General features: G+C 45.7%; 3 protein-coding genes across 5 annotated transcripts in view; 2 read left to right on the top strand and 1 right to left on the bottom strand.

Annotated features, from left to right (window-relative positions):
• Positions 1–7,826: 7,826 nt before the first annotated feature.
• On the top strand, positions 7,827–14,791 carry IPP (intracisternal A particle-promoted polypeptide). The gene is made up of 8 exons (XM_080348832.1): positions 7,827–8,150; positions 9,184–9,615; positions 9,920–10,075; positions 10,810–10,977; positions 11,784–11,921; positions 12,224–12,346; positions 13,010–13,230; positions 14,179–14,791. Exons 1-8 carry the CDS (start codon positions 7,859–7,861, stop codon positions 14,401–14,403), a joined length of 1,755 nt encoding a protein of 584 aa, XP_080204958.1. The 5' UTR covers positions 7,827–7,858; the 3' UTR covers positions 14,404–14,791.
• A 1,797-nt stretch (positions 14,792–16,588) lies between these two features.
• TMEM69 (transmembrane protein 69) lies at positions 16,589–18,682 on the bottom strand. Its single transcript, XM_080348836.1, has 3 exons — positions 18,551–18,682; positions 18,164–18,223; positions 16,589–17,528 (listed from the first exon to the last, which is right to left on the bottom strand). Exons 2-3 carry the CDS (start codon positions 18,206–18,208, stop codon positions 16,806–16,808), a joined length of 768 nt encoding a protein of 255 aa, XP_080204962.1. The 5' UTR covers positions 18,209–18,223; positions 18,551–18,682; the 3' UTR covers positions 16,589–16,805.
• Positions 18,385–22,405, top strand: part of GPBP1L1 (GC-rich promoter binding protein 1 like 1) — a 33,076-nt gene continuing 29,055 nt past the window's right edge. Inside the window, exon 1 of one of the 3 annotated variants that reach the window (XM_080348835.1) lies at positions 18,385–18,515. The gene's annotated coding sequence lies outside the window, so the exon portion shown is untranslated. Of the gene's footprint in view, positions 18,516–19,568; positions 19,695–22,405 lie in introns of those variants that run through there. The other 2 variants (XM_080348833.1, XM_080348834.1) reach the window with 2 other exon arrangements.

Genomic DNA, 22,405 nt, shown 5'->3' with positions numbered 1-22,405 from the left:
GCTCTGTCTACCTGCTTTATATGCACAGTAGTTTACCTCTTAGACAATCTCTGTGTCACTCCGATATGATATCAGTGGTGATTTTACACTTAGAAAGAAGGCTAAGACAACTCAGGTAAAGCAGAATTTAAGATAAAACAAATCACTAAAAATCAGATTCCAACAATACACTGTAAGGTGAATCAGGGACAAGAAAGATCCAAGTTACTGGTGATTGCAGACATCTCCAGCTAATGCTGACCTGATTTGGTAGGTGCCTGCTGTGCACCACAGCTCAAAAGCACATGCCCTGCTTCTGGACCCACGCCGACCCAGACAACTGAAATGTCTCTGCACCCAGTGACACTAGACTCAACTAAGATTTTATCAAACTGTCACAAAGGTAGAACAAACACTTTGTGAAATATGTTGTGAAATATTTCCCTGCACTAATCTGTAGGAAACAGACTTACAGCCGTTATCAACAAATTAAACTGGATTTATCGATAAGACAATGTTGATTGAAAAAAAAAATCCCAATTATTGACTTATTTACTACCTGCCTAAGTATCAGTTTTTGTACTGTGCCAATTGGGGCTGGTGTCATGTTAACCACAATACAGCTAGCTGGGTCATCCTGCTTGCTCCATTTATTTAATTTATTTCATTAAGCATTGGCACAATACTATGAGTCTTCTAAAATTTCACTGAAATGGCAGGAGTTATTACAAATGTGATCTCTCCTGACAGTTCTGTTAGAGCTATTTAGTACAGATTATCTGAGCCTGCTCATTTAAAATCATTAATGTTATGATGATGAACCTCATCTTTAATTACTTGCAGACTCCAAAGGATTTCATCACCCTTCTGTAATACAAATACTTTATGCTGCATGTATTTCAATACTAAGCATTATTAACAAAACTTGTCCACTGTGCCATTGCAAGGCTTTCTTCATCAGATTACTCAGTTGTTTTCACCTTCAGTTTAGTTCTGCCAGCCACAATTTCCTGTAATACCTTTCGAGTCCTCACTCTATTTTTATAGTTCATAATTCTCCATGGATATTGATTGCAATATAGCTTCCTTTTTAAAAAATAATAAGTGTCAGTATTGAGGACATTTTCAACTTCTGTTGCATTTTTCATGTGCAGGTTTCACTCAGAGCATTTTATAAATACTCATTAATCTTCAAAATACACCTGAGAGGAAGATAAGTAGTGAGAAACAACCTGAGTCAGTGGGAGAGAGTCAGTGAGAGACTTATCTGATCATTGCAAGTATTGCAGAACTTGGACTAGCATAGACAAGTTCTGTTTCAGAGCCTTGTTTCATACAGGGCATGGGCTTGCACTTTGAAATGAGATCCTTGGACAAAAGTTATTATGCAAAAATTATAAAAGGTATTTTATTAAATAAAACATTGCAAGGACCTCAGCATCCAAAAAATATAAGAAGTTATTAAATAATGCATTTGCATGCACCTTGAAGGATAATGAAATTATAGAAATAAGAAGTGTTATATTACTTAAGACAAAAAATGTCAAAACAGGCTAATTTCCCTTGCTGAGAGACAACAGCCCGCAGAAGAAAGGGAAAGCCGTAGATGAAATATGGCTTTTTAAGGGTTTTGATAACATTTGATGTAACATTCTGATAGGCAAACTGAGAAAACCAAAGTGGAAACAGAATCACCATAGCATGGGTGGACAACAGGTTAAAAATATATTAAAATATTACTATGACTCTATTGTCATTAATCTCAGACAGGTTTTCTGTTAGGAATCCCAATGGCTCTGTTCCAATTCTAGTCAACACTTCTGTTTACTCAGACAATTTTGCAAGCACTTTTAAAGACACTATTAGAATAACAACAATCTTTCTAACCAGACAACTAGTTCAAGTCTCCAAAGGTGAAATGCTGAAAAGGAAGATGAAAAATGCTTGCACTGAGGAAGGGTAATTCAGGGAAAAAATTAATCCAGGGAAAGACATGGCAAGGGAACAGCAGAGCAGCCAAGGAGCTGGGATGTGTAGCAACAACGTGTGTCATTTACAGTTGAAATCTTGCACTGTGGAAGTTTCAATCTTTTAAGGCTTCACTGTGTGCAGAGCTCTGGATGTCCTGACTCACAAAGCAAGCAGATTCAGAACCTGCAGACATCCTACTAACAGTTACTCACAGAGTTGGTGACGTATCTCACATTCCATGGAGGCGCTGCTTGTGGAATGACCCCACTGCACGTACAGACTGTGGAATGTGGTGGGTATCGGGCAGAGTTTAACTCTATCCATCTTCTCAAGGGAATCAGCTCACAAGCTCTGTCAGTGCAAGTACAATACCTTCTAGAAGAGCAAACATGCTCCTAGTATTTATCTAATGACTATGTAAAATAAAGGGAATAAAATTAGTTTAATTTATGCACATTTTCTGGTTATTTTCCTTTCTTCTTTTTTTTTTTCCGTTCAAAAGATTTGCATAATTTGGGGTTATTTTAAAAAATGCCACATGGTCTTGACAGCTCATGGGTCTGCTGTACATGTGCTCTACTTTATTATCCAATGGAACACTGTGATTTAGACAAGAAGGGTTAAGTAAAGAGTCCAAAAAGCATTAGGATCTGGATTACAATTTGAAACATTTCCAGACTTTACTAATAGCAAGACTGAAAGTGCCATGTGCCTGAAGACTGATAATTCTCAAGCACAACTCACTTTTCCTTTTGGCAAAAAAAGATCTGCACCTTTGATAGTCACCTTAGTAAGCAGGTCTAATTTAGTGTGAAGCTGCAGGACAACTCTAGACAACACTGGAAAAGAGCCCAACAATGAAGTCAATCATCTACTTCAGACAAGTGAGAAGACACAGGATCAGACCCCAACAATCTGGCAGCTTTCAACATCTCCAAGAAAAAATTGCAGCAACCCCTACTACTGAGATTTAACTTCTCTGATAAATGAAGGGGGAAACTCTCTCTGCTGCACAGTTTTGCTTCCCTTTAGCTACTAAAAACATGTCTCTCCTGCCTCTGTTTTGATCACCAACTGCTATCCAAGTCTTAGTATTCTTTTGGCCTCCTTCCTTGGAAATGCAGTGAACTCTCTGTGGAGTTTGCCTTGGTTCCCCTCTCAGACAGCTGTGATTAATTCAATGTTCAAGCTCTTGAGTTAATTCTCTCATTAGATCACTTTCCTTCTTCATGGAATGATTATTCCCATAGGAGAAATGAGAAAGACTAAAACAATATTGTGCTAGTATCTGACACGCTGCATCCAGGATGTTTACTTTAAATCAAATTGCCTGGAATTGCTCCAGCGCTATGGCTTAAACACAAGAATCTTCTAACTGGGGGAGAACTGTGGCCACAGATGTTGCACAACATTCTCAGTTTCACTGGAATTCCTCCAAACTTTCTGCTAGGTAAGTGTACCCAGAACACGAACCTCTCCATACAAGTAGGTCAGATGATAAAATCCTTTCATTGCTAGGGCACACTTTAAGCCTGAAAAAGTATTTTTCCTTTTTTTATTACTTTTTATCAGCTTTCTACCCAACATTATTGTGAAGGCAAAGCCTGGAACACATGGCAGTGAAATATTGCCAGTGCTCCTGAAATCACAAGCCATTATCTGTGCACTAGTCACTTGGAATGTCACGTTCCTTCTGGTGGCTCTTGCAGCTCAGACGTGCTCCCCACTTTTGCTGCTTGCCACATGGCTCCCCGGGGTATGGTTGGTCATCAGAGGGCATCACCCCACTCAGCTGGACTGCAGCACAGCCTGCTTCTTACTTCCTTTGGTGCGACATGGATACTCGGAAGAGTTTCTCAACACCCCATTCAAGAATGCTAAACCTGTCTGGACTGACAACTCTGGTATCAGGCAGTTACCTTAATGTTACCCTTACCTGAAGCTATATTACAGTGAACATGATAAAAATACTTAATTACAAATTCCAAAATAGACAAAAAAGTTCACAAAGGCTTCTAAAGATGGAGAGGAAAGGAGAAGAGAATCATTCAGCATGGCACTTCAATGGGCTTTACAGTTTCCCCAGCCATTAGCAGTTCAGCTGAGACATGGACAGAGCCATCACCGCCTTGCTGGTGGTGTGAAAATGTAAGAGTTTTCACACAAGCCCTATATTCTAGGACTGCCCGTGCAGAAAGACTAGGTTTGGGGACTCCTCTTGCTCTCCATTCTTGCATGAATTCCAGTTCAGACCTCCACCCTACCACATAGTCAAGATCCATTAACCCTCACAGGAATGAAGGTAATAGCTCTTGGACCTGTCCCAAACATGCCAAGAGAGTGCTCTCATGCCTGGCTTGAGTCTGGAAAACATGTTATCTCACTGTGAAGCACAATGCGTTTACCCACTGAGGAGAGAAACACTCAGACCCTAAAGGGAAGTTTCTTCATCCACTACAGTTTATGCATCACACAAAAACCTAAGCTGACAACAGGTTTATGCAGGCATCTAGAATCTAGTGCCAGTAGTTCATCAGAGGCTTTTGACTGAGTAGACAACATGACAACTAGTCCCACTGGGGTGATAATGGGTTAACCACCATTGTCTTTGAGAAATACCTTGAAAGTACCCAGGGAGCCTCTGCTCCCCTCCATGTTGCATGAGCGTGAACTCCAGCAGCCTTGCTCATCTTATCCCCACCAGGGCCTGCAGACTCATCACGCAGCATCACTGCTCCACAAAACTGCATCAACAGAGACTGCTGACCTGCATCATTGCATTGGGCATGCGATGGCATCCAGGGTAAATGGGACACCTGGGAAAATGTAGGCCTTAAGGGAGAGAAGGTGTCTTGGAAGTATGAGAGATGTAACTTAGTGCACTAAAGATATTTCTCATCCTCATGAACTCTTGGTGGATCTGTACTCCTGTGATTTTGGCTTCCCTGGGAGAAGTTTGAATTCAAATCCTTATGAAACTTAGAGAAGTGGAGCAAAAACGGTTGTATCCTATGAAGGTTTTGTGACCTGGACACCAAAACACAAAGCTCCTTTCCATTTTGGTGAGGCTGTCCAACACCTCTCATCTGATAGGTCAAGTGCTTTAAAATACAAGGACAGTGGGTAATTAGTAGATAAAATGGCAACTGACTGTACCACTGAAAGATTATAGCAGATGCCTTAGCACAGCGGACAAAGTGCAGAGATGCACTGCAGTTTGGAACGGCAAGTGAAGATTTCACACCCATCAAAACTGTGGGAAGAATTTAACCTGGCACATTCTGCTTGACTTTCATGGGAAGTGGCTCCCTATCACAAAACATCCCACAAGGTTTGTCTTACCTACAAATAGTCAAGGCCTGAGTTTCACGTCTCCTCTGCAAGAGAGAATTTTATCACCCAAGCATGGTGAGCATAATGCTTGAATACTAAATCAAAATGATCCTCAAAGCTACAAGTATAAAGGACAAGTATCTTGACTAGAAGCAGCAACTTTTAAATCAATTGTTTTTCTTTTAGTTTCTTTGAGACTAAAAGCCCTCCATCTTTATGCAGTTCAGGAAAACAAACAAAACACCTTAGATCTAACAAAGATCTTCCCGTAATAGAGGAGAACTACAACACCCATACATGCAACACCTTTTAGCCACCGTTTTCATTGCATTTTCAGATGTATCATCCCGTAGGAACAGTACCATCTGCAGGACTTGAGAGAGGGAGTACAGGCACCTCACTCAGCACAGCAGAACATCTTCCAGGCATCTGGGAAGGTTTTCCTGAGAAGCTTTCAGCCTGGGAGACCTGAGTAGCCGTGGGTGTCTGTCAGATAACACAGGGAGGACTGCAATGCTTCGTGGTGCTCTGGCACAGCACTGAGGTTTTTCAAGAGAAAGCCTGAATAACTTGGGAGATTGTCAGTACTGTGACAGTACCACTTCTGTGCAGGTGTCAGCAGTGGGACATGTTGAGGAGCACATGGCATGGCTTTTTTGTCACCTGTCCTATATATCAGTCAGCGCTCAGCTGGCTTATTGGCAAATATGTTAGGATCCTATTGAATTAAAACATTTTTAATTCCTTCACTGCAATGACTTGTCATTCTTGGTGCTAATTAATCAAAAGGCTCCTCATTACAATGCAATTTCACATTGTCAAATGTACTTTCAGACTTCTTGAAAATCTACAGCTTGTTTGGGGAGATGCTCAACAGTGTATGGGAGCATTAGCTCCATGTTGTACGGATTCTGTGTGGTTACAGAAGAAAACAGCTGAAGCAGTGCCCTCTTCTGGAGGCAGAACTATTCAACCACATGAATACAGTAGAGAACAGGCAGCCAGAGCAAAATTAGCAGTCTCAGCAACGCTATTTTCTGTCTGTAAATTTGGCGCTATGGTGTGAAATCCTAGTACTGGCCAAGTGTCTAATAGCTGACATCAGCCAGCGACTGAGCCACTGGTATTTAGGAGAATTCTAAGCCTTTTACTCACAGGCCACTTCCGATGAATAAAATAGCGCAAGAGGGATCTCTTTTACTGATTCATCAATGAAAGAAAAACCCCAATGCATTTATTAACCTAGCTTACAATTTACACCAATGTGTCTGCATCCAACTGTGTGATCTATTTTTTAAGTATTTTTTAAGACCAGCTTAAAAGGTAATTTTACCACTGTACTGTCACAAATGTAATGCTGATGGATGGAGAAACCAACAGTCACGATTCAGATTCCTTCTAGAAACACATTTAGAAGTCATTACAACAAAACACAGAATCATGAGAAAGGCCTGAGAGGCCATGACCATTGTAACTGTAGGCAGACGTTTTTCTTTCCCAGTCTCACAGTAAATACATATGGAACGGTTCCAATAACCTCTGTGATCGCTTTTTGCTTTGGCTGCATGTCACATTGCTGGAAGGGCTGTGGAAAACTCAGGCGGGAGGCTTTTCTCTCAGAATCAGCGCCAGCTCGGCCAGAGCCAGCGACAGCGTGCGTGTAGCTCAGTGCGTGATGCTCATCTGTCGGTCAGCGCTCAGGCACGCAGTGACCCACTGAATTACACAAAGACAGGAGCGTGCTCTGCCTCAGCATCACGCTGACCCGCAGGGCACTGAGCTGAAACATCCGTGCTGGAAGAAGGAGGAAGGAGGAGGAAGGAGGAGGAAGGAGGAGGAAGGAGGAGGAAGGAGGAGGAAGGAGGAGGAAGGAGGAGGAAGGCCCAGACATGGCAGGACCCCATGGAGAAGGGGGTGTGTGGCTGGCTCTGGTGCCCCAGCGTCACCTCGCATCTCCAGGGTTCTCCCAGGCAGACGGCAGCTGTGCTCTCTCCCCAGCACTACCAGGGTTCTCTCTCACAAGCACAGATGAAGGTGGCCAGGTATTCAGTTTGCAAAAGGACAGCCTGAAGGGAACATGACTGAGGGACAGATTGTGAAGACAGTGAACAAAGTGACAGCACATCTGCCATTCATCAGTCACCTCGGCACCAGGCGCTGTGAGTGAACCTCACCGGGGACCAGCTTTAACCACAGACAAGAAATCTCCTCACAGGGCAGGCACTGAGCTCACGGTGCGGCGGCCAGAGGTACCTGAGGGGTGAACAGCCTCCACAGGGCCAGTGACCCCGCAAGCACATAGACAAAGGATCAGATAGACGTACCACAACCAGGGCAAGTCCACTTTTTACGCCCGCTGAGGGAGCCGGACGCCGAGCACACAGGACACCTCAGCAAACTCCCTGCTACGCAACCCGCCTCACCGCGCCCGCCCGCTGCCGGCGCGACACGTCCGCGCATGCGCCACCGCGGGCAGAGCCGGGCCCGCCGCGCATGCGCCACCGCGGGCAGAGCCGGGCCCGCCGCGCATGCGCCAGCGCAGCCCCGGGACGGGGTAGGCGGCTCGGGGGTCGCCATGGCGAGCGCTGCGGCGGCCAAGGGTGGTGGTGGCGGCTCTTTCTCCGACCGCCACGCCCGCCTCCTCCTGGCGCAGATCAACCGGCTGCGGGCCGGGCAGAGCTTCTGCGATGTGCGGCTGGAGGTGGGCCCGGAGGCGTTCGCCGTGCACCGCCTGGTGCTGGCGGCCAGCAGCCCCTACTTCGCGGCGCTGTTCGCGGGCGGCATGAAGGAGTCCGGCCGGGACGTGGTGCGGATCGCGGGGGTCGAGGCGGGCACCTTCCACACGCTCCTCGACTTCATCTACACAGGTAACGGGGGGCGGCGGGGCCGGTTGCCCGGCGGGCGCAGCCTGGAGCGGGTCCCAGCCGCCGTGCCCCTGTGAAACGAAGAAATAAACTAAACAGCACAGTCAGATTTACTGTTAAGCAGCATTCTTTACTGACAGCTTTACTCAGGACCTCTGGGGATCATCCTCCAGGAGTGCTCCAAAAACTGGATGCTTTTGCGTTGCTTATATTCACATAATTATTGTATATGCATTACAGTTTTTGAAAATTTTGACATACAATGCATCTATACTAAGAAACGATGATGTTAGTTATAATTGTTTAGTTTCTTACTTACATCTATTAATTATTAGGTAAATATAAACTAAGCACTCTGCTTCTAAACTAAGTATTACTTAATCTTCTGTCTTGCTCTTCTCATGCAGGAGGATCTAAAACTTGAAAAATATCCCCTCATTTTGTAGGTGGTCCAAAAGCATTTATCACAGAATCACAGAATCAACTGGGTTGGAAAAGCCCTCAGAGATCATCCAGTCCAACCCTTGGTCCAACTCTAGTCCGTTTACTAGATCATGGCACTAAGTGCCATGTCCAACCTCACTTTAAAAACCTCCAGGGACGGCGAGTCCAGCACCTCCCTGGGCAGCCATTCCAATGCCTGACCACTCTCTCTGCAAAGAATTGCTTTCTAATATCCAGCCTAAATTTCCCCTGGCAGAGTTGAAGCCCATGGCCCCTTGTCCTATTGCTGATGCCTGGGAGAAGAGACCAATCCCCACCTGGCTAGAACTGCCCTTCAGGTAGTTCTAGAGAGTGCTGAGCTCACCTCTAAGCCTCTTCTTCTCTAGACTAAACAAGCCCAGCTCCCTCAGCCTCTTCCCATAGGTCTTATGTTCAAGTCCCTTCCCCAGCCTTGTTGCTCTTCTCTGGACCCGCTCCAGCACTTCAATGTCTTTCCTTTCCTTATCGTGTCAGCTGGTTAATGATGGGTACGTCTTTTGTAACTTAATCACAGCATACGTGAACTTAGCAGCTTCTCTTCACCGTTCCGCAGGGGTGCTGAGCATCAGCGAGCACAATGTGCAGGAGCTGATTGTCGCGGCCGACATGCTGCAGCTCACCGAGGTGGTGGAGCTCTGCTGCGAGTTCCTCAAGGGCCAGATCGACCCGCTGAACTGCATCGGCCTCTTCCAGTTCTCCGAGCAGATCGCCTGTCACGACCTGATGGAGTTCACCGAGAGCTACATCCACGGGCACTTTCTGGAGGTGCAGAGCGGGGAGGAGTTCCTGGCGCTGACCAAGGAGCAGCTGGTCAAGATCCTGCGAAGCGAGGATCTCAGCATCGAGGACGAGTACCAGGTTTTCATGGCGGCCATGCAGTGGATTTTGAAGGATGTGGGGAAACGAAAGAAATACGTCGTGGAAGTACTGGAGCCTGTTCGATTCCCTCTGCTACCAGCACAAAGGTTGTTAAAATACATAGAAAGTAAGTGAAAGATGGAGAGAAGAAATACCAGATATTTGCATTTGAGCAAACCATGTGTTGTTCAGAGTTTGATGAACTTTTTTAGATTGATAGCACGATATGTGAAAACATTTATAGCAAACAAGCTTTTTTTCTTAGCAATTACAGCTTACTATAAAAATGTGCCTTTGAAAAGCGTTATAAAAGAAAGCAATCTTGATTTGTCTGCTGTTTTGGGAGAAGCTACTAACTTTTCTACAACCTTGTTACTTATTGTCTGTAATTTTTCACAGGCTCTTTTTTTATTCTGCTTTATTTCCTCCAGGTATTCCAGATTTCAGCCTTCGGGTGGCCCTGCAAACTCTGTTGAAAGAATATTGTGAAGTCTGTAAATCTCCCAAAGAGAACAAGGTCAGCAGTTTTCTGCAGGCTTCTAAAGGTCGTCCCCGGAGGAAAGCCAGGAAGTACCTTTATGCAGTAGGTTAGAATGTGGCTGTTTGAACCTTGTAAAACAATTGATGAAGTAGTATCTCATGTTACAGTACTGAAGGAGACGCTGGACTGTTTTTTAATCAAAAGATACGGCAAAATGTTTCAGCTGGCTGAGTTAGTACGCTAGCTGCTTTCTGCTTGGAATTGCACAGAAGTCCAGCATTCACATTTCTTGTCATTATGACATGACGTTCAAAGTCTAGAATTGCCTTTTAGAAGTTATTTGCCTTGGGTGCAAAGCTGCAATCAGCAGAGGTTTTGCCTGGGGTTCACTACTGGAATGGTGTCTGCAAATTCGCTGTGCTCCTTGTTCTCCTGAATGCTGAAGTTTTCTCTGTCCAGGATACTTTGGTTCATGTGATGGGATAATTGAAATTGCAAGTTTCCAGCAACAGGAAGGGAATGCTCTTGTTTCACCCTGTGGGAAGTAACACTGACTTAAGATAGCACAGGCTGTGGGCTGATCTCTGTTTTAACAAGAACGCAAATGGTAATATTTATAGTGTTGTGGTGAGGTGGCCAGCTCAGGCAGAAGTTACATGACCCTTAAGGCAACCGTTCTTCCTTGCATGCTGGAGAAACAATACTACTTGGAAAAGTCCTATTCCTACTAAAAGTGACTAATGGCTGTTACTGTAATTTTTGTCCAATGGTTTAGATGTAGGAGCGTGGGGATGAGCAGGAAGCTCTTACTCAGCCATGATCTTTCTACTCACTTTCTAGGTGGGTACACCCGGCTGCAAGGAGGACGCTGGAGTGACAGTAGAGCCCTGAGCTGTGTGGAGCGATTTGACACCTTCAGCCACTACTGGACCACAGTGTCCTCTCTCCACCAGGCGCGGAGCGGGCTGGGTGTGGCAGTGGTGGGAGGAATGGTCTACGCCATTGGAGGTAACAGCTGAAACACGCTTGCTTTCTTACATGGGTATTCACCCATAGAGATTTCCTAAATTTTTCTTCCTGCTAGTGGTTTAAAGGAACTCAACAGTAGATAAGACAACTTTTAGATATAATAATAACAATTGAATTAGGGTTCCTTGGTTCTGTACCATCAGCGCTCTGTGAATGCCTGTTTGAGTGCCTGTATTGGCCATTTTTACTAAGCTTCTCTCCCTTCATGGTATAGCAGCACATAGGTAAGCATATGGGCATGTGCAGATGTACTAAGAGGTGTTGGGTGTTCTGAGGACTGTGTGTACCACCACTAATGGCATCTCTTTTCTCACTGGTAGCATAGCAGAAGCCCATGGCATAAAAGGCAGTAGTACAGGACAGGCCACTTGTGGTCTGCCTACCTAGTAAGGCTAGTTATGTATGTTTGCACAAGGATGTGATGAGTAGCTCTACCAGGCCATCATTAAAGAATGCATATGTATACTGTTTTTGTCACTGCAGAATACATTCTTTGGTTTTGAAGCCCTGTCAGTTGTTCTGCAGAATAAAAAGTGTGTAGCAGTGTGTTGTTCACCCCTCTGATGTTTTCAATAATGTTTCAGGGAACTGGTGATGGAAGCTGTTGCTAGTGGTGTTTCTGTTCTGGCTATAAACAAAGCTTTTGCTACTTCAGCTGTTTGGCTAGCTGAAAGAAAGATCTTGTATTCAAATATTGTCTGTCCTGGAAGTGGTTGAAGAATGCTTCCATATGTGCATTGCAAAACATTGAGTTTCACCTGTCTGTTCTTGCTCTTATTACACAGGTGAGAAGGACTCGATGATTTTTGACTGTACTGAATGTTACGATCCTGTTACTAAGCAGTGGACCACTGTGGCTTCCATGAACCATCCCCGCTGTGGACTGGGAGTGTGCACGTGCTATGGTGCTATCTATGCTTTGGGTAAGTTTTGGGGTTTTTCTAGATGAAGTTAATTTTAAAGGTGTAGATTTATTGAACTTATAAATTGATTTGATCTTAAATATTACATCTTGCTGTTGCAAATTTAAGTTTTGAAAACAGCTGTTTATATGGGCATTAGTATCCAAATCTTTGTGAATTAGTTATTGTTCAGTTATAGTTGTAGATTCCTTGCTGGTTTCAGAATTAGTCTGTCTCGAAACAGCGTACTCTATATCTAAAAACGCAGCTAACACACAGCTTCGTGACATTAAATTCTTTCCTGTGTTCACTGTTATTTGCAGGAGGTTGGGTTGGAGCAGAGATTGGCAACACAATTGAAAGATTTGATCCTGAAGAAAATAGTTGGGATGTGGTGGGAAGCATGGCTGTGCCCCGTTACTACTTTGGGTGTTGTGAAATGCAAGGTGAGTGTTAAGTTTGTATCCATAAACAATTCTAAGAGCCTGAATTTTGAAGCTTTATGTTTCAGTCATGAGTTGTTACCTTTGTCTTGTACTGTGCTGTCAGTTGCACGTGCTCGTGTCTCTCTTATTTGTTCTTCTAGTACCATATTTTTAATTCTGAAGAACTCAAAGAGTATAAAATTCTGTCTTCTGCCTTTTATTTCATGAAAACAGTTTTTATGTGGCTTCCAGTATGGTTATCCAGCTGGTCTTCCAACAGTTGATTGTCCTTCCTGATATTGCTTTTATTTACCTTCCCTATCTGGGTTTGTGTGCATTTTGTTGTGACAATCTGAAGAGTTGCCACAGGTTATTTGAAAACAGACGTGTCTAAAGACTTGATCTATAAATGTACTTATTAAGTACTTAATCCAGGCCTGGTCAGCAGTGCAGCTTTCTGAACTCTCCTCCCTGCACTTGATTCATTATTGCTTTCATCAGAGCTTGAGCCTCAAGTTACTCATTTGAAAGCTTTATGTATGCCACTAGTGGACAAATGGAGGACTTTTAGCTGGCATTCATAAGCCTTAATGTCAGGCTAAGACTTGTGATATGACAAACATTTTCTGTCTTTCAAACCTTTGTATTATGAAACCTAACAGAGGAGAAACACTGTTTCTACAGGTTTGATTTATGTTGTTGGTGGTATCAGCAGTGAAGGAGTAGAGCTACGCTCCGTTGAAGTCTATGACCCAATATCTAAACGCTGGTCTGAGCTCGCTCCAATGGGCACTGGAAGAGCGTACCTTGGTGTGGCTGCTCTCAACGATTGTATCTACGCTGTGGGAGGCTGGAATGAATCTCAGGATGCCCTTGCTACTGTAGAAAGATACTCCTTTGAAGAGGTATGATAGAGTGCCTTCCTTCCATAAATGTGGAGTGCATCAGCTTTGTAAAAGATGCTGCAGAGGTAGCCTGCTTCTTTTCTTTAAAAAGAAAAAAGTTGGAAATTCTGTTTCCTTTTCACTGCTGTCTGGTGATCTGAGTGAAACAAAACTTGGGTGATCTCAGGGTCTGTCTGTCCTGACCAGAATGTAGAATCTTGCTGTCTGACTTAGCGGAGCATTTACAAAGGTTGCACGCGTGCTTTGGGGCAACAGAAACCTAAGCAATACTCATGATGCATGGATATGCTGTACTTTGGTAAAGACTTGCTAGAGTTAAGATGGGAGGTAGATTACCCCTCTTCAATAGAATGGTCAATAATCTGACTAGGAAGAACTCCATGGAAAAGTAAGAGTTGCCCTTTGTTGCAAAAGGTGAGGATCTTTCTTCTGCACCAAAATGTAGTGGTGTTTCAGTGTGACTAGAAAGATCACTTGGAACACTTAAGCTTTTGAATAAGAAGTTATTCCTTAGTATTATTGCTCGTGTTTTTGGGATGCTCTTTGCAACAGTAGCTAGTGTTAAAAGCAGAACATCATCCAGTGTGCTATTCTGTCTTGCTTTTGGAATTGAATCTAGTTTTCCTTATTTTCCACCTCAGACTATGTACCATTGTCTGTTTTGGAGACAGACTGCATCTTGCAGTGACTGAAGAAGGGGAGGGTGGTTGTGTACAGACACTATGTGGTCTGCTCTTTAGTGGCTAGCATGATTTCAACCGCTTGTGCAAGTGTTGTCATTCCAGCCTTGATAATCTTCATGATACTGTAAACATATAATATTTAAGCCTGGGAAGTGTATGCGTAGTGTTATTCATATATGTCTAGTCTTTAAGCTTTAAAAGTTACTTCAATCAGAATTGTGGCTTGCCCTAAAATTACTCGTTGACTCTTTCTCCTTCTCATTAGGAAAAGTGGGTTGAAGTTGCATCGATGAAGATACCAAGAGCTGGTGTCTGCGTTGTGGCTGTGAATGGATTTCTTTATGCCTCGGGGGGCCGAGCTCCCAGTCATGATTTTGCTGCCCCAGTGACGTCTGACTCTGTTGAAGTTTATAACCCGCATGTGGACAGTTGGACTGAAATTGCCAACATGATCACCAGTCGCTGCGAAGGAGGTGTAGCTGTGCTGTAGGACACAAAGAAGAAAACTCATTCAAGGAATTAGTAAATCTGTCTCCTCAGATTTCCAGTTTCACTGGCCAGAAGCCTCTTCTAACACAGGAGCTTCAATAGAGACAGTGGAGGAATAGATCAGAGAGCTTTGCCTCAGCAAAAGGGAATATTAAAACTTTTGCCCTTCAAACTAAATTGGTTTATCCAGCGTCTGTCTCAGGAAGGATTCTGTTAAGAGTAGGAATGCCTTTTATGACTGGATTAACATCACTGAACTAAATGGTGAGTTTGCCTTGTGAAAAATCTGAAGAAATCATTCCAGCACTGTGTAAGGTGCACCAAAGGCAGCATCTTCAACTGGCCTGTCTGGAAGGAGGTTACTATAGACAGCTAGGAGTTACCTGTAGGTAAGAGCAGATGGGCTACTTGGTTGGCATTACTTGTCTTTTTCTGGTGAAAATCAAGGAAAAGATGACAGACGGGGAAGAGCTGGTACCTCTGCTTATGACGTTGATGCATTTGATCCTCTTTTCTGCTGTTGGACATGATGGGCATTAAATATTAATTGGATATTTACTTTCTGGCCACTCCACTAACTTGGATGGTGAGTGGCTGAGAATTTCCCGTTCTGGAAGATGATTCTCGCAGTTCAGCATAGGCTTTTCTTCTTGGTGGTATCAGTGATGGCAGCAGAGCTCCTTTTTGTGTAAGCTCTGACACATTTTACATGGAAATGCTGTTCATTGGATTAGCTGTTCTGTTTAGGACTGCTCTTACTATAAAAATACAGGGAAAACATTTTGCCTTTCCCCCCCCACATAGTTCTTATGTTTTTACCCTGTGTGAGACATGCTGAGATTTGCCATTGGAATATAGGCTACTCTACAAGGTACACACATTCATCTTTGCTACATCTTGTATCCTGCCTCTTCCAAATTTGAGTGGACAAAGCTTTTTGTGAGACAACTGTCTCCATTGAGCATTTAAGTGACGCTATTAGTGTGTTTTGTCTTACAGAGTTTGTATTTAGAACAATACTACCAGGAGTTATTTCTAGATTCATTTAATTAATGTACTCGAAGTTGCTTTTTGCACAATACGATTGCATTTTCTACACAGCTGTGGATGATTTGGATGGAGTCTGAAATAAGGCTGCTTGAACTTTGATCAACAGTGTTATTCAAGAACACAAAACCACAACTGGAATGTCACAAAACAGGAAGCCTGTGCTGTGTAGACAAAGGAGCATTCATGCTGTCTAGGTCACTATCCCCTGTGTAAAATTAACAAATTAATACATGGATAAAATCCTCGAAGGTGAGTGTTGAAGGTACCTTAAGATTCTGGGTCTTACATTCTAACATTGGATTGGGAGACTGCAAGGCTAAAATACACTAGACAATGCAGCATTTGTTTCTCTGAGTGTTCTATAATTTTATGTGTGGTTTTACTTCAAAAGGATTTCTTACATGTGCGAATTAACATTTATTCAGTCTCTTTTTCCCAAAATTTAAGCTTGTTTTAAACATTTTTTCATAATAAAGTGCATTGTCAGAACTGACTGTGGAATGCTCTTGAATAGGGTACTTTCCTGTCATAATGAGTTGTATCACTTCCACTTTCATATAGAAGGGTTTTTGTTCTTTGGTTAGTTTTTTTTTTACTGGAAATTGTATTTCTCAGTAGGACATTAGGAAAAGATTGGTTATCAATGCTGACTATTTGAAAGATGCAAGTAACACATTTCTGTAGTAAAATACTCTCATATTTCTCAGTGTAAAATCACTCAGACTTCTTGGAAGTCAGGCAGCCTTGCCAGCTCTGTGCAACCCACTCTGAGATCAAATGATAGGTAATATTTCTTAGGCTTTCTTCATTTCAGGGTCCCTCATCACCTTGCCTGTCCTTTCTTACCTGACACATAGCAGCATCATTACTTTCTCAGTTGAAATAAGACAGAGAAGAGTTTTGTCTCACAACACAGGAATTGAACATGTATGTATGTACTTTCACGTAATTCTCTGCTGCTTCTTTAACCTAGAAGAACTGTTTTCACCTTCTTACTCTATGACTACACAGCTGTTCTCTCCACCACAGAACATTATCACACATCGCAGTTAAATCAGATACTTTATGAATTGCTCTATGCTGAGTTATTACCCATGTCATCTGAATGTCCACTTCAAATTCATGACACTTAACATCTCATTCAAGAGTAATGCTTTATTCTACCGATAAAGACAGACTTGCGCCTGCCTTGACAGTCACTGCTATTTACAATCTTAGCTAAACAGTTTGATTTGAGAATAAGCATCTTCATCACTGCTATCTTATGACTTACAAGCATAAGTAAGTCTTTGCTTCCCCTGGAACTCAGTACAAATACCTTATTGGCATATAAACAGCTTTTTTGCTGTTGATTTACTCTTTTGTGTTCTGCCATTTCTGTCTGCTGTCACTTAGCTGCTCTTCTGAAATAGCCTTCAATGCTGCAGTAGCCAATAGCGATAACGCCATCACCACCGTTCCCACCACCCTCAGTACTTTAAACCACCTCGGATAAGGAGGAAGAAGGGCAACGTCATAATGTAGCGCTATCCCTAAGGCCAGCACTAGCATTACCGCACTCTGAGTGACATCTTTAAAAAGTAAAGCTTGCCAGGCAAGTAGAGGAGGAACTGTACTGTTAGCCAGGCTCAGCCAGTCTGGCTTGGCTGGGCTGTTCTCTGGGAGAGCAAACCCCCACCTCATTCCCCCGAGGAAAGAGACTGTCACAGCACCATACAAAACCTGAGCAAACGCCACCTCTGGGTAGTAGGTCCCTTGAATGGCCATTGCCAGTGGCACAGAAACAAATGGAATTAGCCCTGCGAGGCTTAAATAAAGGGCTGGCTTTGGAGACTCCTTTAGTGATTCCACGCTTCGTTCCAATACGCCTGGCTTTTTATCCTTGGGGGGTTTCTTCTTGAAGCAAGGGGGAGAGGTGTGAAAAGGCTGGAGCTTGGTTGCATATACTGATGCTGGGCTGAGGCTTGGAGATCTTGAGAAAAGACACACATCTGTCTGCAGACAAAAGCTGAGAGAACACCAAGTTGTCTTATTTCTTCCGCACAGTAGTAGTCTGGTACCTGTTAACTTCTGGACCTGCAATTATAAAGCTTGTTCTGAGTACCTTACAACGTAGGCTTACAGATCTACAGTTACCTGAACTACCTATGAAATACTGTTGGTACAGTTTTGCAGGTCAGGTCACATCACAGCTGCCCTTCCCCTTGATTTTCAGGTGTTTTTAGCTTAACTGCTTGCTGATAAAGAGCAACTAGGCTCTTCATTGTGAATAAGCAAACCTTAGTCACTATAAAAGGCTTGCATATTCCACCCATGCATGCATTTTTTAGGCACTTTTAAGTTAAGATATATCAATCCTTTTTAGAATAGAGTATGAAACGTTTTCAGAAGTAGGACAAGGTCACCCCAGAAAGTAGCTACTACCCGCTCACCACTCTAAAAACAACAGAAACAAACAAAAAATGACAACAACAACCCCAAAAAACAATAGGAAAAAATACTTTAAGACACTAAAAGTTGATTATAGAAAGAAATACTGTAGCTTGGGCTAAAAGCTGCTGTAAGTAATAGCAATTATGTCAGAAAAGCTGTCTGATAAACATGTGGCTACTCTAATGTGTAAGTCACCTTTTCTTCAATACTCCAGTTATACCTGTTGCTCTATTACTTTTAGAGGAAAACAGACAGCAAAGGCGGCTTCAGAAACTTACTTTGAAAGACGTGTGGAAACAGCATCGTTGTAGAAAAGGAAACATGTTTGCTTTGAGGCCCTGAAACAGAGAAATTCAGAAGGTCTGAAACTGATAAACAAGACTCCTGGAGCTGTCTGTTTTAGGAGAGATAATATGTACCCAATCCTTATGCGCCTACTACGGGGTATCTTTTTCAGGTAGCTCTATGAACTGAAGCTCTGAAGTTGCAATAACGGTTACAAAACCGATTTCTAGTTAAAGAACTATGAGGAAGCAGGCGATGTTTTCCCGGTCTGGATCAGCTCCTGTTCCCGGACGAAGGGCTGCACGCAGCTCAGGAACAGAAACTCCATCGCCCCCCCAGCTGCAGGTAAGTGACCTGCCTTTGGCGGGGACAAAACTCACCTGGAACGGCAAGCAGGCGGCGGGCTTGACTCTCCGGTTCCCGGTCCCGCTGCTCTGGGGAAGGCGGGCGGCTCCGCGCCCCGAGAGCCGCGGGAAGGGGCGAGGAGAAGCGGCGTGTCCGGAGGGACGCGGGGGCCGGGCCGGGGGAGCCGCGCTGTGCCCGCCGCCAGGCCCAAGCGCGGCGCTGCCCGCCGGCTGCCGCGCCTTCCGGTGTCCCGGGAAGCGCTCGGCGCGGCCCCGCGCGGTGCAAGTCCGGGCGGGAACAGGCGCGGCCCGTCTCGTTCCGCGGGGCCGGGGAAGTGTCCAGGTGTGCGGGTCACCCGCACGTCCCGCTCCCCGGCGCGCTTGAGACCGGGGACAGCAGAACCGAGAGGGCACGCTCGCTCCCCTGCCGCCGCGGCAGCCTCGCTCGCTTCCAGCCGGAGGGCTCCGGTGGGGTTGGCGGAGCGGCGAGAAGAGCCGCTGCCGCCTCCGGGGCTGCCGTGCAGGGTGCGGGAGTCGCTCCTGCTTTCCAGGGTCCGGGCTCTCCGCACCAGGCGAGCTTTGAGAATAAGCACCTTGATCACTGCTATCTTATGACTTACAAGCACAAGTAAGTCTTTATTTCCCCTAGGACTCAGTACAAATGCCTTATTGGCATATAAACAGCTTTTTGCTGTTGATTTACTATTTTGTGTTCTGCCATTTATGTCCGCTGTCACTGAGCTGCTCCTCTGAAATAGTCCTCAATGCTGCAGTCGCAGCATCAAGTGGCAAAGCAGCGGCGGACTACAAATCCCAGCCTGCCCCGCGGCGCGCTGCCCGGCCGATCGGCGCGGCGGGAGGGCGCACGGCCTTCTGGGATGCGTAGTCTCCGGTGGCTTCCGACAGGCGGCGAGGGCGGGCCGCGCTGCCGCTCTGATTGGAGGGGCTGGGGGGGCGCGCGCGCGGCCCTCTGCCGGGTCCGGGACGGGAGTGGGGATCGACCCGCGCGGCCGCAGGGGCAGCGGGAGGGGGCGTGTCCCTTCCGCCTCTGTGGCCCCGCCCCGCGCGCTCGCAGGCCCCGCCCCCTCCGGCCCCCGGCCGGGCAGGGCCGGGCAGCCATTTTGGGCAGAGCTTTGTTATGGTTCTGGGGCCGCAGGAGGCAGCGAGAGGGGCCTGGTCGGTGAGTGCGGCTCCCACCCCCCTCCTCCCGGCGTCTCGCCGTGTCTTCCCGCGCGGCCCCGTCGTCCGCCGCTTCGGGACTCGGCCCGCTTTCCCCTGCTGGCTCTGCGGCCTCGGAGCGGCCCGGGATCGGCCTCTAGCCAGGCCGGGACCCCGCTGGCGGCGGCGGCGGGGGGTGGTGCGGACACCGGGGGGGTCCCCTCCGCCCTCGGCCCCGCTGCGCGCCCACCCCCGTCCCTCCGCCGCGGGGAGCCCGCTCCCGAAGGCGGCAGCGAGGGGCTCCTAGCGGGGTAGGGCCGCCGGGCCGGGGGAGGGCGGCTGGGGCCGAGGCGCCTCGTTTATTGTTTCCTGCTTGGCCGGGAAGTTCCCAGCGCTGACACTGCCCGGGCGCCGCCGCGGCCGCTCGGGCTCTCCCCCGGAGTTTTGCCTGGTCCTGTCACCGAGCGGGGCCGGCGGGGCGGGGGGGGGGGGGGGGGGGGGGAGAAGGAAGGACGGGCCGGATCGCCGCGTTCCACCGGGGTGAAGTCCCCGGGCGGGGGCGGGCGCGGGGCGGGCGGAGCGGCCGCGGCGACTCCGCCGCCCTCGGTTTTGCTGGCGAGCTGGAAACGCGAGCGGGCGAGTCGGGCCGCTTCCCCGCGGCTCGGCGGGGTTATGGCCGCTCTTTCCGGCAGCCCCGGCGGGAGGGGGCGGTCGGCGCCGCGCAGTGACACGTGTGCTCGGGCAGCCCGGCCTGTGCGGGCCCGGGGCAGCCGGGGCCTGGGAACCCCGTCAGGTGCCGCTCGGCGCCTGTTGGCGCACACAGCGCCGGCCGGGAGCGGGAGGCGGCTTCTTCCCGTCTATGAAGTTATTTCTCTGTGTCCGGTGTGTTTTCTGCCTCGTTGGCCTAAGGTCGTGGCGTGGTGTAACTTAAACGGCTGTAGCTGGACTTGATCAGAGCAGCTGTGTTCACACCGAGCATTTCAAAAGAAGCGTTTAAGGCTTTGGATCGAATTCAGTTTAGCAATGAGCCGTTCTGGAGCGATTTTGGAGCAGTTAGTGGGTGTCTGCACAAGTTATGAGTTTTTAAACAGCTTTAGAGGAACAGTCACTATTTAAATCCTTGCAAGTAACACTAGAATCTTCTAAGAACATTGCGTAAAAGTCTTTTTATGTTAACATGACCAGGTAGGTCAGCTTTTCTTTCCCCACCCGCAAGGTCTGAGTGACACAGGTGTTAGTAATGTTGAAAACACTCTGAAACTTTGTAGTGACTGAGTGAAGCACGGAAACAGCAAAGGGAGGGATGGAGATGAGAAAACAGCAGAGATAATTTAAGAGCCATCAAAGCTGAATTTACTGTGGAGTTGACATTGCTTCTATAAAAATGTGAGGTGGTTATGAAAAAAGCTTGTTAATTCGTGAATGAATATGGCTGGTGTTCAGCGAAAGCTTCCCCGTGCTCATCCGTTTGGAGACTTGTATTTCAAACTTCCAGTCTCTGGCTTGGGAAGGAAACAAGTGTAGAGAAGTAATAAAATCACAAGGTTTAAGAGGAGCGGTTTTTCTTCTCGCATTTTTTCTGAGTGTTTCTAGAGAAAAGTACCTTAAGAAGAACTTCTTGAAGTTGTGTATTTAGAACAGAAAAGCTTCAGGTGATACGTTTTGTTTTTCCCTTTTTTTCTTTAGCAGCTCTGTGTAAGGAAGTGCAGCCTCTGCATTCTGTATTCATCTGGTTTGTAGACTTAATCCTACATGACACAGAAGTTTCCATTGCAGATATCATACTAGGACTTAAAGCAAAAACATACAGGGAACAGATGGCATTTTAAAAAAGTGAAGTCCTGTTTTTTCTGAGGATGTCTCAGAAATAAGAGGAGTAGAATGCAGATGTGGTGTATAACAAACCAAGTGGAAGTCCACACATTCTGAATTGGTAGGAAAAATACTTTGAGAACACTTCGCAAAGTGTGGTCCCCTTGTCTCATGGATGGGACTGCTTTATACATGATTTTGTGGCCTCTTGAAATTTATGTTTTAAATTATGTCACTACAGAAAAACAATCATCACTAGCATTTTCATTTCAAGAGCTGCAGGGACCTTTAATACAGAAGGTATTTAATACTGTGGTCGGATCTGTGAATTTCTTTGGGAGTGTGGGGTGTCAGATAATGTAGTTCTTGTCTTTACTAAGCGAACGACAATTGTTGCCTCAAGAGTTAAAAGTTGCTTCTTAAAATTTAATCTCTCTGTAAAAAGATGTTTGAATTTAGTTGTGTGGCTGCCGAATTAACTTAGTTGTGCAGTGTACTTCAGGGTGCGCTTCATTGGTTTGTATGAGCAGATCGGGAAAGGGCTGGTTATGTGCAGTAGAGCTAAAACATAAAGCGCCTCTCTTGACTGAAGCGCTGGCTGCTCTTGCATGGATACAGCTTTATCTAATGGCGTTGTAAAAACACAACTGTGAGATGACTGTTGCTATAACTTACACAGGGAAGGGTCATAGTTACTGAATTCTGCAGCTGATAATGTGGTATGTATACCAGGAAGTTTGTTTGGGATTTTTAAGCTTTATGTTAATTTATTTGTAGACGCAGGAGTGGTTTAGATTACGTTCTGCTAACACAGCAATGTAAGTAGACATTTTATTGTCACTTGTGTAGCCACCAGGATACCAACTAAATCCTATGTAGCTTTCGTTTCAGCAAGAGTAATGGAGGTGCATGTTCTCCTGT

This window comes from Nesoenas mayeri, assembly GCF_963082525.1.
Source record: "Nesoenas mayeri genome assembly, chromosome: 8".
Taxonomy (NCBI): Eukaryota; Metazoa; Chordata; class Aves; order Columbiformes; family Columbidae; genus Nesoenas; species Nesoenas mayeri.
The sequence above is the reverse complement of the archived record's forward strand: the minus strand, read 5'-3'. Positions and strand labels throughout refer to the sequence as shown.

Bases quoted from the DNA above. Each gene is read 5' to 3' on its own strand.
- IPP (XM_080348832.1), top strand. From the start codon at position 7,859: ATGGCGAGCGCTGCGGCGGCCAAGGGTGGTGGTGGCGGCTCTTTCTCC. The intron at 10,076-10,809 runs GTTAGAATGTGG...CTCACTTTCTAG, and splicing joins GAAGTACCTTTATGCAGTAG to GTGGGTACACCCGGCTGCAA. The intron at 11,922-12,223 runs GTAAGTTTTGGG...TGTTATTTGCAG, and splicing joins TGGTGCTATCTATGCTTTGG to GAGGTTGGGTTGGAGCAGAG.
- TMEM69 (XM_080348836.1), bottom strand. From the start codon at position 18,208: ATGTTTCCTTTTCTACAACGATGCTGTTTCCACACGTCTTTCAAA. The intron at 17,529-18,163 runs GTAAGTTTCTGA...TTATAATTGCAG, and splicing joins GTTTCCACACGTCTTTCAAA to GTCCAGAAGTTAACAGGTAC.